Raw genomic sequence first — 13,946 nt, 5'->3', positions numbered from 1 at the left:
TGCAAGACAGCAACAGCAAACATGCATGATATGCAGATGGATCAAACGTGGCTACGAACATTGATGCATGTGTGTTATATATGTACGCATAGTAGATTGACAGATATCTTTTCAACGTTATTGGCTCAAACACCTCAGTGCTCAAACTTGCAGCTTCCCCGAAACCCAAGCTTTCTATTGGAACATTTCAAGTTCCTTATGTAATACATGATAAGATAAGAGCTTTAGCGGGGTACTTTGGTACTTCAGTATTGTCGGCCTGGTGAATTTTCCGAATTAGACAAATGCGGGTCTAGATCTTTAGAATTTCAGAATTTCGAAGACAGGTACTGCTAGCAAGGCAGAACCCGACCAAGTAAACAGCTTCATACCACGCCACATTTTGCTAGATTTGACGGAGAAGCTACCCATTGTCGGAATTTACCTTATAACAGAAACACAAGCTCTCCTGAGCTACGGAAAGGGGTAAAATGGCGTTAAGTATGTCGCTATAGCCCCGCCATTCTGTTGTATCAATATTTACTAACATTCTCTTTTAGATCTTGACCTCCAAAATGGTATACGACACACATGACTTACATGACTTATGGAGTTATATATGCTGACGCCTGTTTCTTATAGCTGCTGTTATGAAAGATGAGCAAGGGCGACCTTTCATCGTGGTCAGAGAGTGAGTCCCATGATCAAAAACACCAGATCAAGAGCAAGATCTAACCACTCCTCCCCTTAGTCAAGGCAAGAAGAAGCGTCAGTATGGCAATGAAGCCGTCAAGTCACATATCCTCGCCGCCCGGACCATTGCGAACATCGTCAAGACATCCTTAGGCCCCCGCGGTCTCGACAAGATCCTGATTTCACCCGATGGTGACATTACCGTTACCAACGATGGAGCTACTATTCTACAGCAGATGGAGATCTCCAACCACATAGCGAAGCTACTCGTCGAACTCTCGAAATCCCAGGATGACGAAATTGGTGATGGTACAACGGGCGTGGTTGTTCTAGCTGGTGCTCTTTTAGAGCAGGCTGCCGAGCTAATAGACAAAGGCATTCACCCTATCCGAATAGCAGATGGTTACGACCAGGCTTGTGATATTGCAGTGGCGGAGCTAGATCGGATATCAGACACCATCGAGTTTAGCAAGGAAGACACACAGAACCTTGTCAAGGTGGCACGGACAAGTTTAGGAAGCAAGATCGTATCCAAGGCACACGACCAATTCGCCAATATCGCCGTGGATGCTGTTTTATCTGTCGCCGATCTCGAGCGAAAAGATGTCGACTTCGAGTTGATCAAGGTAGATGGAAAGGTCGGCGGTGCGTTGGAAGACTCCATTTTAGTGAAGGGCGTGATAGTCGACAAGGACTTCTCGCACCCGCAGATGCCGTCAGAAGTCAAGGACGCCAAGATCGCCATTCTCACATGCGCGTTCGAGCCACCGAAGCCGAAGACCAAGCATAAGTTGGATATTACCTCGGTCGAGGAATTCAAGAAGCTACAGAACTACGAACGGGAAAAGTTCATTGAGATGATCCAACAGATCAAGGACACCGGTGCCAACCTAGCTATCTGCCAATGGGGTTTCGATGACGAAGCAAACCACCTGCTGCTACAGAACGAACTACCGGCGGTACGATGGGTAGGCGGCCCCGAGATCGAACTTATCGCCATTGCCACGAATGGCAGAATAGTGCCTCGATTCGAGGACCTGAAGGCGGAGAAGCTAGGAAGGGCCGGTATCGTGCGGGAGATGACGTTCGGTACTACGCGGGAGAAGATGCTTGTTATTGAAGAGTGCGCTAACACGAGAGCCGTGACGGTGTTTGTCAGGGGAAGCAACAAGATGGTAAATTTTCCCCTCCCCCTTTTTTCAAGGCACTAGCTAATTCCCCCTAGATTATCGACGAGGCCCGTCGATCCCTCCATGACGCCCTGTGCGTTGTTCGTAACCTAGTACGTGACAACCGCGTGGTGTACGGCGGTGGCGCGGCTGAAATCGCCTGCTCGCTCGCGGTCGAGGACGCGGCCGTCAAGACTCCGGGCTTAGAACAGTACGCTATGCGTGCCTTCTCCGAGGCCCTAGACGCGGTCCCTATGGCGCTCGCCGAGAACAGCGGTCTGAACCCTATCGCGACTCTCGCCGAGGTCAAGTCGCAGCAAGTCAAGGCCGGCGACGCCGGCCGTGGTAAGCTCGGCGTCGACTGCATGAACGGCGGCAGCAACGACATGAAGCAAGCCTTCGTCATCGATCCTCTTATCGGCAAGAGGCAGCAGCTCATGCTGGCCACTCAGCTGTGCCGCATGGTGCTTAAGGTCAATAATGTCATCATCAGCGGGTCGGGAGATCAGGATTTTTGAGATGAATTGGTCTAAGTAGTATCTGCCCTAGGTATTTGTGTAGATGAGATGGGTGGATGGATGGATGGACTTCGATGTAAGGACAGTCAAAAAAGCCAAGATACCTCTCCTGCAATAGACCCCTGAGATAAGAACGAAAAAATCATCGTACGAAGACAAGTATTAGTACGACCGTCCAGGATATCTACCTATCTAGGTACATGCCTACATGTCTATTCATATTGTGAATGCAATTGTAGTTAAACCCTACGATCTAGAAGAACTGGGAAATCACGAAAGCATGATATTCAAAGCCTACTATTTATATGTGTGTATATTTTGAGCCGAAGCCGAAAGCGACCGCTCCCTAACTTTTAGTACCGCGAGAACGCTAAAAACGAATAAAACGACAGATATCTAGTATAACAAGAATCGCGAGCGGGTACCTACAAGTGTAGGCAGTAGGTAAGTAAGGGCACCCAGATGACGTACCCTACCTAATTTAATGTTTTGTGAAGGGGTAGGATGACGTGAGTGCGTGTTGTGTGTACGTGAGGGTTGAAAAACAATAGAAATAGAAAGTACCCTTGAATTTGAACCGCCATCCCGATATTCCATTCCATTCCGACCCGAGGGTGATGATATATACGAAAGTCAACGACGGCTGACCGAGATAGGAGCTGGCGTCCTGTGACCCGTCTCCGTCTCCCAACTACTGTTTCCAGCTCCTATCGCGAATCCTACTCATTTGCTATCTCAACACTTTTCCATTTATTTATTTTATTTTATTTTTGGTTGTCCGGGGTTATCCTTCCATCATGTATTCCAGAAGCTGTATCCCGCGATTTCCACAGCATTCGTTGGATCCTTCACTTCGACTGCCCACACATCACCTCCCCTATTGTAGTGTACCTTAGTTCACCTACGCAAATCCAAACCCCTGTGCATTCTCAAGTGCCATAGCGAGACGTTCGCGCAAGACCTCCTTATCTCGGTACTCTGGCAACAACAGCGTCCCGTAGCACGTATACGCGGTAGGCAGATGACCTCCCTCGCCCTCCTCGCCGTTCTTCTGGACCACGAACTGAATATTCGCCATCCCTCCTACTGGGACGCGGTCGCTTGCAGTGACGAACTCGAGAAGCTTGCGGCGCATACGATCGTCATATCTCTTAACGATACTCCAGAAGTCGCGCACGGTGCGGTGCGAAGCGTCCCAGCCCACGTACCTTGCCGCACGCCTCAGCTCGCCCACATCGATGTCCTGTGTGCCCTCGACAATGTTCTGGAGCATCGACGGCGTCAGCAACTTCAGCGATTTTGAATTTAGACATGTGCGGAACCCGCGCGCGAAGGCGTCAAACTGAGGCGCCACCGACACGTAAGTTAGGTACCGGATGTAGTCGCTAACGTAGGCGTTGCGATTGTCACCGGTCACGGGCGCTGCATCGTGTGGATTGTCTGCGGGTAAGGGGTTGGAGTCCGGGTGTGCGGGGAATTGAGGCCAGGATGTCCGTCGCGACGAATCCATCTCGCGAGTGATAGGCTGGTCGAACATTGACGTAGAAAATTCGTAGGTAAGGACGAATACATCTTCCACAGAACCGTCCTTTTCGTTCCACTCGAGGAGGTTCGTAAGTCCGTTGGCCAGTACCGGCCATCCGTCCGCGATGTGATGTAGTTCGGTAACCGGTTCTCCCAGAAGTTGGCGATACAAGGCTTTTGGGAATGTGATAGGTAAAGTGAGCCCATTATAAGCGGCCAATGATATGAGCATGCCGATAAGCTCGAACTTCCAGTCGGGTTGCATGGAGCCAGGCTGAAACCAGGTCATCCGCGTTCTCTCGTCTATAGTGAAGGCACCGTAGTCCGGATTCAGAGCGTCAGCAACAGCAAGGCGGAAAAACTCCTGCTGCACGCCCCCAGAGTCAAACCCCTCTTCTCCAGAATCTTCTCCGAGATGGACCTTCAACGGTCTCATCAATTCGCGTTCCTCGCGTCGCCAAAGTTGGTCAAAAGCATCCCGAAGGACATTCTTGCGGCTAATATCCAAGATCAAGTATTTAGAGGCAGGTACTTTTAAGAGGTCTTGAAGGACATTCTTTTGATGCGTCTCCGTAACGAGGCTGTCGGTGTCAATAATTGCGCGGATTCGACTTTGTAAAGAACTAGATCCCTCGTAGGAACGGCTCATGCGAGAAAAATTGATAGCCCTAAAGTATGACACTAAAGACGTCGGGTTGAAAAGGTAAGGATAGTCCAGAAGATGAACCCTCCGCTTGGTAGAGGTGAATGACAACCAAGCAACTGGCATTTGAATGGGATCAAGACGATCACCGAAGTACTCGCAGCGGAAATGGACATCACCTAAGAGGAGCGACTGACGTTTCTGGTCTGTTTGGTTTGTTAGCTTAAGAACCGCAAGTTATCGGGGCATACTTACACATAGCCGCAATGAGAGAGAGAGCACCGCCGAACGGACCATCTCCGGAAACGTCAGGCTTTCCCTCCCACTCGTGAAGCATTACAGCTCTCGCCCAATCCAAGAGCAGGATCGGTATCCTCCTTTCGTGCATACTTCGCTCGGCTTTTGAGAAGTTTATTGCTGACTGTGCCGGAGATTCGAGATATGAAAGTAATATCTCCAAGACGTCCTTTTCTTTTTCATCGTCCTCCGAGTCCAAGTCAAGCTCAATTAACTCGTCGAAATGCCGTCGAGTCGGAATAACCCTCAGCAATCTTCTCGCTAATCGAAGAGCCATGTCGTCTGTGAAAGTGTCCTCGTATTGCAGGCACAAGGACATCGGTTGCCTCGCCACAGCACCACCGCCCGCTAGCGACAACCCATGAGCCCTGATGCGAGACATATCATTTAATCGTCTCGCGTCGGTCACTAGCGGAGCTGCAGCTACCAACGCGTGGAAGCATACAGACATAAGTGACGCAGCCTCTTCATTCGTGAAGGACCTTTGAGATCCAGGCCCAGAGAATACCTTCATTATCGGCGATCTCATGGACTGTAGGGCCCTTGGCGGTGCAAAAAGTCCTGCTAGAGCCATCCAGAGACTATCAAAGACCAAGCTAGGCGCTACCCTTGTCAAGCGTAACATACAATACCACAATGTTTGCGAGTCCACCATGCCATTGGAATTGGTAAACGAGTCCAATAAAGCTTGAGGGTCACTTAATACGTGAAATATACTCTGCTCGACAAATAACTTCCATTGTAATTTCAAATCCCGGGGGTATAGAGTTTGCGATTTTCGTTTTCTCTTCCACGACTTAAGCTGATTAGACGAGCGTCTTCCAGATCCACTAATGGTTGGTGGTGTGAGAAGATGTCTTTCCAAGGTGGCATCTTCCTGAAGGACATCGCATATGAAGTCTATAGCTTGGAGATTTAGACGTGATAGAGACTGTGGTAGGTAGCTATCTAGTTCAGATGTCGACTCGACCTCTTCATTGGCTGCTAGGCCATCGTGACTTTCATGGCTTTCGTCTGGCGTATCTATTGATCGCGTAGTTCCGGCGCTGCTCGAAGTCTCCTCTCCGTTGACGCCATCCATCTGGGGACAATGCTCATCCATGTGAGAATGGGGACTCGAAGGTTCCGAAATCTTCCTTTCTACTATTGTATGAATGTCACTATCCGCTGCTGGCGAGGTAGCTCGCGCTATAGTTGATGGAGGCCGAACTAGTCCTTTCGACCCCTTCTCTGGTTGTGTAGTGTGAATTCCAGGAGAAAGGGGTCCCGTCTCATCTCCAATAGACTCGACTAGGGGCTCAGAAACGACCTTGGCCTGGGTCTTCGAAACGGAGGAGGTGCGAATTCGGGCATTAGAATTTCTTCTTTGATGTGATGATAAAGCTTGAAAATGAGGAGTAGACACCGGCTGGTGTTCGGGGAGTACCCGCTGATAGAGTTCGGGAACTTCGCTACCCGGAGACGGCCCTGGTGTAGCGTGTTGGCGGTCACTATGGGTATCTCTGATGCCAGCTTGGTCGTTCTGCTCAGGTATCAATAGACCAGATGCCGGACTTGTTGTTTCACTCTGATCGTCTAGTCGAGGTGAGATCGTCTGAGAACCCTCGGCAACCTCTGCAGTGTCCCCGACCATTTTAACCTTCTCAGACATAGCTTCCATATTGTTAGGTGTTAACCACTCCAGCATTCTGAACGCAACAGTCCCAAAGACATTCGCAGCAAATGAGCGGTAATCTTTGCTAACAGATTTTTCAGTGATACTTATTTCACGTGCCGTAGTGGGTGACGACGATGCCTCGGCCTTTGCAGTATCCCTAGATTCCTTACTGCAGCTCTGATCGCCCCTCCTCCTGATCGCCTGGACCGTAGGTGGGTTATTTGGTGATGATGCCTGTGCTCTTTTTGACGCCACGCGCCCTGGTGTCCCTTTAGCAGATTTTGCCATAGACCCCGGGCCGTTATAAGCTGAGTTGGCTTTATCGTTAGGGGATGTCGTGTATCTCGGACCAAATATCAACGACTTCATCGCGTCACTCGGGCCGGCCGGGGAGTTAAGGTGCGGACAAAGTCGACCGTCGGCGTCATCTTGACTGGCGAGAAATACGGCTAGGGTCCTTGCGCTGGTAGGGTTGTATCGGCGGATGGGGGTCTTGCCAGCGAGTCGTTTTCGACAACTAAAACACGATGCGGTGGTACAGGCGCTGAAGCCACATCCATAGCGCAGCTGGACAATGAACCTACGAGATATTGGTTAATAAGACCAAAGATGAAGGTATACATGGGCTGGGCTTGGACAACTCCAAAACCTACTTCTCAATTAGCAGCTGTAGATCATGGCGGCGGCTGGCGCGATAGATAGCGTAAACCCTTTTGGGGTTTTCGACATTGATGACAAGATCCTTTATCTCGGGCGGCGCGTCTGGAGGTAAGCGCGGGAAAGGGACTTGTTCCCATAATGCAGCTAATACATCATCCTCGAGACTATGGTGGCCAGGACCATTGTCCGTCGGCCGATTGTCTTCTCGCGTCATGACATATGGTACAAACGGGACAGAAGCGAATGTGGAATCGCCGTGCAAAGTGTTTATCGACACAAATTCGATCACTCGATTCTAACGACTAATGGCAGTATAGTCATTTGGGATTGTATCTCGGCTTGAACGGGTAGTGATCGATCAAAAGCGTTGGATTTGGAAAGGATGCTTGGAGATAGAATAGTTGAATAGTTGAATAGTTAAAGTAAAGACGGAACGGATAAGAAAAGATGATAATCGGAACTTCGAACTGCGATAAGGTTACGCAGTATCAGATTGTACGATCATCACGAAAAACATCTACAACCAACCTAGAAACTAATGGATGAGGCGAATATTCGATGGTCGGGCAACATGCGCAACGGAGGTACGTGAGGGTATGGTTGGGAAGTTCGGTACGAAGTAGTTCCAAGGTTGTGTAGTAGTATCACACAAGTTCGAGCCGCAAAGCAACCGAATCGAATGGGATCTCCAAAGGCTGAGCGCATAAATGGAGAAGGTACAAGACTAGGACCCGCATATCGCATACCGGACCTATCCCGGTCTCCTATTTTAGCGTCATGTACATATCTACATACGTAGTACATAAATCTACAACTGTACACCTGGGCAGCGGGTCAGCCTATAGTATTACCCCACATACAGCCCAACCCAACCCAATCAGATAAGATTCCAAAAATTTCACATATCATGTATAAGATGAGGAGGGCATCAATCGGGTTCCTGTGTAATTCTTAAGTGATTCATCCCAAAACCTATATAGCTGGGACAATATGTCTTACAAAAGTTGAGTCAATGTAAATCTATGTATTGGCATAAACAATAACTTACAATAATTGCATTGCAAGTAGCTAGATTAGTATTATGTGACTGCTTACAAACACATAAAATTACAATAAAATTGGACATTGAATTGAAGGCGGACGAATCAGCGTTAATGCTTATCGATTGTCGATTTGAATTCAAGCACCTGCCTCAGCGGCGATTACCTGAGCTTCTAGAACCGACCAACTGACGTATGAGTAACTAAAATCTTAGTCCTTTTTTTCGGCAAAAAATAAAAAAAAAACAGCCCCCCACCAACGCCACTATTAGATCGAAATAATGATTATTTCAACATTTTGACTAATTCCTTTCCCCGTTTATTGCGCAACTCTCGTGAAAAGCCAATTCGGCTACCTAGGTACTCAAACTCTTAACGTTACCTAGACTATTCTATCATTCGTAGAGACCGTTCACCCCTCTTTACCATAGAATCGTCCAGGTTTCGTTATCACAAATCATCACACAACATTCCTGGCGCTAGTGTAATCTGGTTTTCAAGATAGTCCAGGTAAAGCCTCACAAACCCCTCCCCCTCGTCCATCTACCTAAGCAAAAAAAAAAAACCTACAACAATTCAACGAACTGGGTTTGACGGCCTAGAAACTTTGTCGCCTCGGAGTTTCCGTTGGAAGTACCATAAAATATCCCCCACTGTTATTCATCGACGGTTGGAAGTAGTTCTCTACACTCTTCACTCTACCATCCGAGCCGTCCGGTAGCTTCACCATGGCTACCATCACGGGGAGTCGACCATCAGGCGCTGCCCTGTCTCCCGCTTCGGACCCTGCTCCGTCTACTCACCAATTCACTTGCAACACATGTCAAGTAGCATTCCGCTTCGCCGACACCCAAAAGGGTCATATGAAGAGCGATTGGCAGTAAGTGAATGTCTTTCCTTTGTTTCTCTTTGTGATCGCATGCCAAAAAATTACAAATCTAACATGTGCCGTGTCCTTTCTTAGTCGATATAACCTCAAACGCCGTGTTGCATCATTGCCTCCTATCTCGTCTGAGGTATTCACCGAAAAGGTTCTCCAGGCCCGCGCCGAGACCAGCGCCGAAGCAGACCGTGCCGGCTTCCAACAACTATGTGAGGTCTGCCAACGAACATATTATAGCGAGAATTCTTTCCGAAATCACATCTCGAGCCAGAAGCACAAGGCAAAGGAAGCAGCTTTACAGCGCCGAGGACCAAATCAAGATGATGCCAGCTCCGTTATGAGTTCTACCTTTTCCCTTGAACCTGTAGCCACGGATAACAAGCAAGTCGATTCTGAAGCAGAGGAGGAATTCAATGAAGTTGTCGAAGGCCTTCAGAAGACTAGCCTTACAGAACGTTCATCTCCATTAAAGCGACCGGAGAACCCTCATCCATCAGCAGAGGCTAAGCACAAGAGAGAACATCCCATTTCGGAAGCAGATGAGTCGGTGGATCCTAGCGAGGCCGCTTCCAGTACATCGACACCCATCCCAAACCTCACACTCAAGTCATGCTTGTTCTGTAACTACGATTCACCAACCGTCTCCCTGAATGTTGTTCACATGGAGCGCATTCATAGCATGTTCATTCCTGAGAAGCAGTACTTGGTCGATATTGAGGGTCTCATTGGTGCGTTGCAACAGCGGGTCCACGAATTCCATGAGTGTTTGTATTGTGGAAAGATCAAGAATACGGCTCTTGCAGTACAGACGCATATGCGTGATAAGGGCCATTGCAAAGTACCCTACACCACCGAGGATGAGCAGGTCGAGATTGGTGATTATTATGACTTCCGAGCCACGTACTCGGATGAGGAGGACTCGGAAGATGAAGTTGAGGATGGCAAACAGAACGGAGGTGCTAAGCTCGGAGCTAGACGTTCGGCTAAGGCCGTTGGCGAGGACGGTGATGAGGTTATGGAAGACGAGGGTTGGGAGACGGACAGCTCTACTTCGTCATGCAATTCTGAGGAGATAGGTTCTATTCCGGTCGATCAACATATCCACCAATATGAGCGACTCGATAAGCATCCTCATCACACATCCCACGATCCTCGACACCATCATCAGATGGACGGATGGCATTCGCATGCCCACAAACATCGGGCCATTTTCTACGATGATACTGAATTGCACCTGCCTTCGGGTCGTGCAGTTGGTCACCGATCTTTGGCGAGATACTATCGCCAGAACCTTCACAATTATCCTTCGCCCGCCGAGCGTGCTAAGACGCTCGCTATCGAGGCGGCATCGCCTGAGGGTGATGCTATGGATGTTGATGGTGCCAAGAATGGTAACAGTGAGGTTGCTCGACGCCAGGACCGTGGACGGAATGGCGCTGTTGTAAGCCGGGCGAATGGTGGAACCGGCATGTTAGGAGTGACGGACCAAAAGAAAAAGGAAGTGGTACGTGCCGAGCAACGAGGTCGTAAGCAAGAGCACAAGGCATCGAGACAGAAGGAGTGGGCTGTCAACAAGCAGGCAAACCACCAGAAGTACTACAACTACCAGATCTTGTAAAGCTCTTTACGAGATATTCGGTTCTTAGGCATTTATCGAGGACTGAAAGATTGCTATGGACAATTGTATGCTGCTCCGATTGCGGATCAAATTCGTAGTACCAAATAAGTCGGGTATATAATACCTAGAAAGCATCCATTGATATGCATTACTAAATATGTGGGAAAAAGACTCGTTGCTTTTATCTTGTCGAAACTCCGAACTGTGCCGTTATCAACGACCAATGCCTGCTAATAAGAATGAGTAAAACAGAAACTGCAACTCAAATTGATAGGTATACGCAACACTCAGACACGTGTAATGTCGGCCCGAGAAGAGGGAAGAGCCCCGGACGGGATCTAGGTAGTTAAGTCCATCAATCATTGGACGACAGAACCTTAATAAGCATAGGTTAAGCTTTTAGGTTCCGGCCAGGTAGGCGAAGTCTAACTCAATTGAGTCTTCAGTCGATTTGACTAACCAACCATATCCTACCTGCCTACCTATATTCTTCACCTACACCTGCTGTAGTAGAAGTGCATACGTCTCAATAGGGTGTTCACGTATCGAGTAGCAAAGACGCAGGCACGTGGGAAAGAAGTTGCGGTACCTAGATTTAATATCGGACGGATCGAACGGTCATCACTTTTCCCAGCTCGGCCCCATCCCGCACAGTTGGAACAGCACGACGCCTCTTATTGGATCGCTTGCCCATCCTACCCTCTTGGGCAATGGGGGTCTTGAGCGATCCTTTCAATTAGGATCTACAGCCAGGATCGACTAAGTATGTATTTACCCGAGGCTTATTGATATCAACGCGGAGTCAGCCGCGATACCTACCTATAAGAACCCAACATTGGTAGCTTCAATTTAGCTTCAGTTACCCTCACTTGGCACTCCAATCGTTACCGTTAGGTAGCAGATCCAAGAGGAACCCAAGATGCAGCTGGTTCCAGTCTTCCTTTCAGCGCTGCTGGTTCAATCCAGTACAGCCGCGGCTGATGATGCGACGTTCGTCACGGCCGCACCCCACGCTGGGTCCGCCGTTTCAGATCTCTACCCTCCATCTGGTAGTATGTACTACCTATTACTGTCGAACCATTGAACCATTCAGACCTGGATAGTCAGTAGAGTCGTACAACGCTAACTAAAAAAAACAAGCATCTGTCGACTCCGTGCTCTTCCCGCCTGAATCCGAAGTCGGCTTTCCGGGGCCAACACCAACGGGAGTTCAGCCCGCGGCCATCCAAACGGCGCTATCATATCCGGGTAATCGGGGACCGTCGTACCAATTTCCTCTCATAGCACCGCAGCCGCATGGGCATGACAGCACAGAGAACGACTTCGATATCACGAAGTATTGGGGTAATTTGTCGCCCTGGTATTCCCTCGACTCTGCCGACTATGGGTTACCGGACACCAGCCCGCTCGCTCCCGAAGGCTGCAGTGTGACCCAACTCCATCTGCTGTACCGTCACGGCGCGAGATATCCAACTACCGGCGCCGCGCCGGCCCAATTCGCCGACAAGATCGCAAATGCTACTAAGACAGGGCTGCAAGTCAGCGGTGATCTAGCTTTCCTAGCTGACTGGACCTACAAGCTAGGCGGCGAGCTTCTCACCCCGTTCGGCAGAAAACAGGAGTTTCTTCTTGGTATTCAACACCGACAACTCTACGGCCACCTCCTAAATAACTTCACCGAAGCCGGTACCATACCCGTTTTCCGGACCGAGTCTCAAGACCGCATGGTTAAGACCACTCACAATTTTGCTGCTGGCTTCTTTGGCGTACCCGAATACTTGGATCAGGTAAGCATCGAGATTCTCGTCGAAGCAGCCGGTGTCAACAACTCGGGCGCGCCATATGATGTATGCACCAATGCCAACGTGGCTAGCCGAGGAAGTATTGGAACTGCGATGGCTACCAAGTTTGCAAAGAATGCTTTCAATGCTACCATTGCTCGACTCAACTCGCAGGTAAGTCGACGTCGAACTCATTCCAGAAAGGACCCGCCAATAATTTACAAACTGTCTCTAGATCTCCGGCGTCAATTTCACATCTACTGATATCCTTGCCATGCTCCAACTATGCTCATACGAGACCAACGCGCTTGGTTACTCTGCATTCTGTCCACTCTTTAGCCAGGAAGACTTCCTTAACTATGAGTATATGTTCGACCTTGTATGTTCTCATGTGCCAAGAATACCCTTCGATGCCTTATCTCTCGGATTAGCTAACCTCTCTTAAGACGTTCTACTACGAAAACGGTCCCGGCTCTCCCGTCTCTGCTGCCCAGGGGAAGGGCTATCTGCAAGAATTTGTTGCTCGCTTCACCGGAGAATACCCCGAGAATTGGTCAGGTCTGAATGAGACGTACGACAACTCATCCACCTACTTCCCCCTGAATCAATCCATCTACGCTGATGCCACCCACGAGGTTGTCGTTCTTGACACCCTCACGGCTTTCAACCTGACGGCACTGTTCAAAGGACCACCTCTAAGTATCACGGGGAACCTTCGAGAAAACAGCTTCGTAGCTAGTAAGCTTGTTCCGTTCGCAACTCACTTCACCGCGCAGGTCCTCGAGTGCCCGACCTACCAACCAACCAAGCAGATCAGATTCCTTGTGTAAGCTCCCCCTTTTCCTCACCATTTCTATCTTACGTCTACACGCCTCAAAAAAGCGAGATGTACTTATAAGCCCTTTAGGAACGACGCCGTTATCCCAGTTGCGGACTCATATGCCGGGTGCCCTGTCGATCCTCATGGTCTCTGCTCGTTCGACCACGTGGTTTCAGTCCTCAAGGACCGTATTGACGAGATCGACTACGACTATGACTGCTTCGCCAACTACACGGCCGCACAAGGCGTTGACTACAATGGCCGTGCACCTAAGAGCTAGGATTTTGGCTCGCAGGCCCCGAGCCTGCAGGACGGAAGCGGAGGTATGGTCCTGGCAATGGCAATGGCAATGGCTAAAGCCTTTATGGCCCTAGGAAGTCTGGCCGTGATAGCATGTCGGATGTACTAGGTAAATGAGAACAACGATTTCGGTATCTTGGCCACCTTAGGTTTGGGACTTCTGTTGGTGTTCGACTGGAAGTCCCTAACAATTGGACAAAATGCATCCCTTTGAAACTCATCACGACTTGACGACGGATATTCTTGGGGCGTGGCATAGGCTCGTAGGGGGCGCGTGGTATTGGTTCTATTTAATTCGATAATTGGATAATATTATAACATATTCAACCCAACTTAACCAGAGCTAGAAGGAGATCGTGTTAAA

At 49.2% G+C, this 13,946-nt stretch overlaps 4 protein-coding genes across 4 annotated transcripts; 3 read left to right on the top strand and 1 right to left on the bottom strand.

Annotated features, from left to right (window-relative positions):
* The first annotated feature begins 211 nt into the window (after positions 1-211).
* F4807DRAFT_420155 (T-complex protein 1 subunit epsilon) lies at positions 212-2,638 on the top strand. The gene is made up of 5 exons (XM_047997470.1): positions 212-480; positions 540-557; positions 622-670; positions 731-1,847; positions 1,898-2,638. The coding sequence occupies exons 1-5, from the start codon at positions 471-473 to the stop codon at positions 2,357-2,359; spliced, it is 1,656 nt and encodes a 551-aa protein (XP_047855897.1). The 5' UTR covers positions 212-470; the 3' UTR covers positions 2,360-2,638.
* Positions 2,639-2,651: 13 nt separating this feature from the next.
* On the bottom strand, positions 2,652-7,790 carry F4807DRAFT_420153 (uncharacterized protein). Its single transcript, XM_047997469.1, has 3 exons — positions 7,134-7,790; positions 4,782-7,060; positions 2,652-4,732 (listed from the first exon to the last, which is right to left on the bottom strand). The coding sequence occupies exons 1-3, from the start codon at positions 7,352-7,354 to the stop codon at positions 3,261-3,263; spliced, it is 3,972 nt and encodes a 1,323-aa protein (XP_047855896.1). The 5' UTR covers positions 7,355-7,790; the 3' UTR covers positions 2,652-3,260.
* Positions 7,791-8,385: 595 nt separating this feature from the next.
* F4807DRAFT_420152 (C2H2 type zinc-finger-domain-containing protein) lies at positions 8,386-10,875 on the top strand. Its single transcript, XM_047997468.1, has 2 exons — positions 8,386-9,060; positions 9,145-10,875. The coding sequence occupies exons 1-2, from the start codon at positions 8,909-8,911 to the stop codon at positions 10,679-10,681; spliced, it is 1,689 nt and encodes a 562-aa protein (XP_047855895.1). The 5' UTR covers positions 8,386-8,908; the 3' UTR covers positions 10,682-10,875.
* On the top strand, positions 10,876-13,914 carry F4807DRAFT_420150 (phosphoglycerate mutase-like protein). Its single transcript, XM_047997467.1, has 5 exons — positions 10,876-11,733; positions 11,822-12,636; positions 12,698-12,841; positions 12,909-13,288; positions 13,370-13,914. The coding sequence occupies exons 1-5, from the start codon at positions 11,601-11,603 to the stop codon at positions 13,560-13,562; spliced, it is 1,665 nt and encodes a 554-aa protein (XP_047855894.1). The 5' UTR covers positions 10,876-11,600; the 3' UTR covers positions 13,563-13,914.
* The last annotated feature ends 32 nt before the right edge of the window (positions 13,915-13,946 follow it).

This window comes from Annulohypoxylon truncatum (assembly GCF_022578515.1).
Source record: "Annulohypoxylon truncatum strain CBS 140777 unplaced genomic scaffold F4807scaffold_10, whole genome shotgun sequence".
Taxonomy (NCBI): Eukaryota; Fungi; Ascomycota; class Sordariomycetes; order Xylariales; family Hypoxylaceae; genus Annulohypoxylon; species Annulohypoxylon truncatum.
This window is presented reverse-complemented; position numbering and strand designations above follow the sequence as displayed.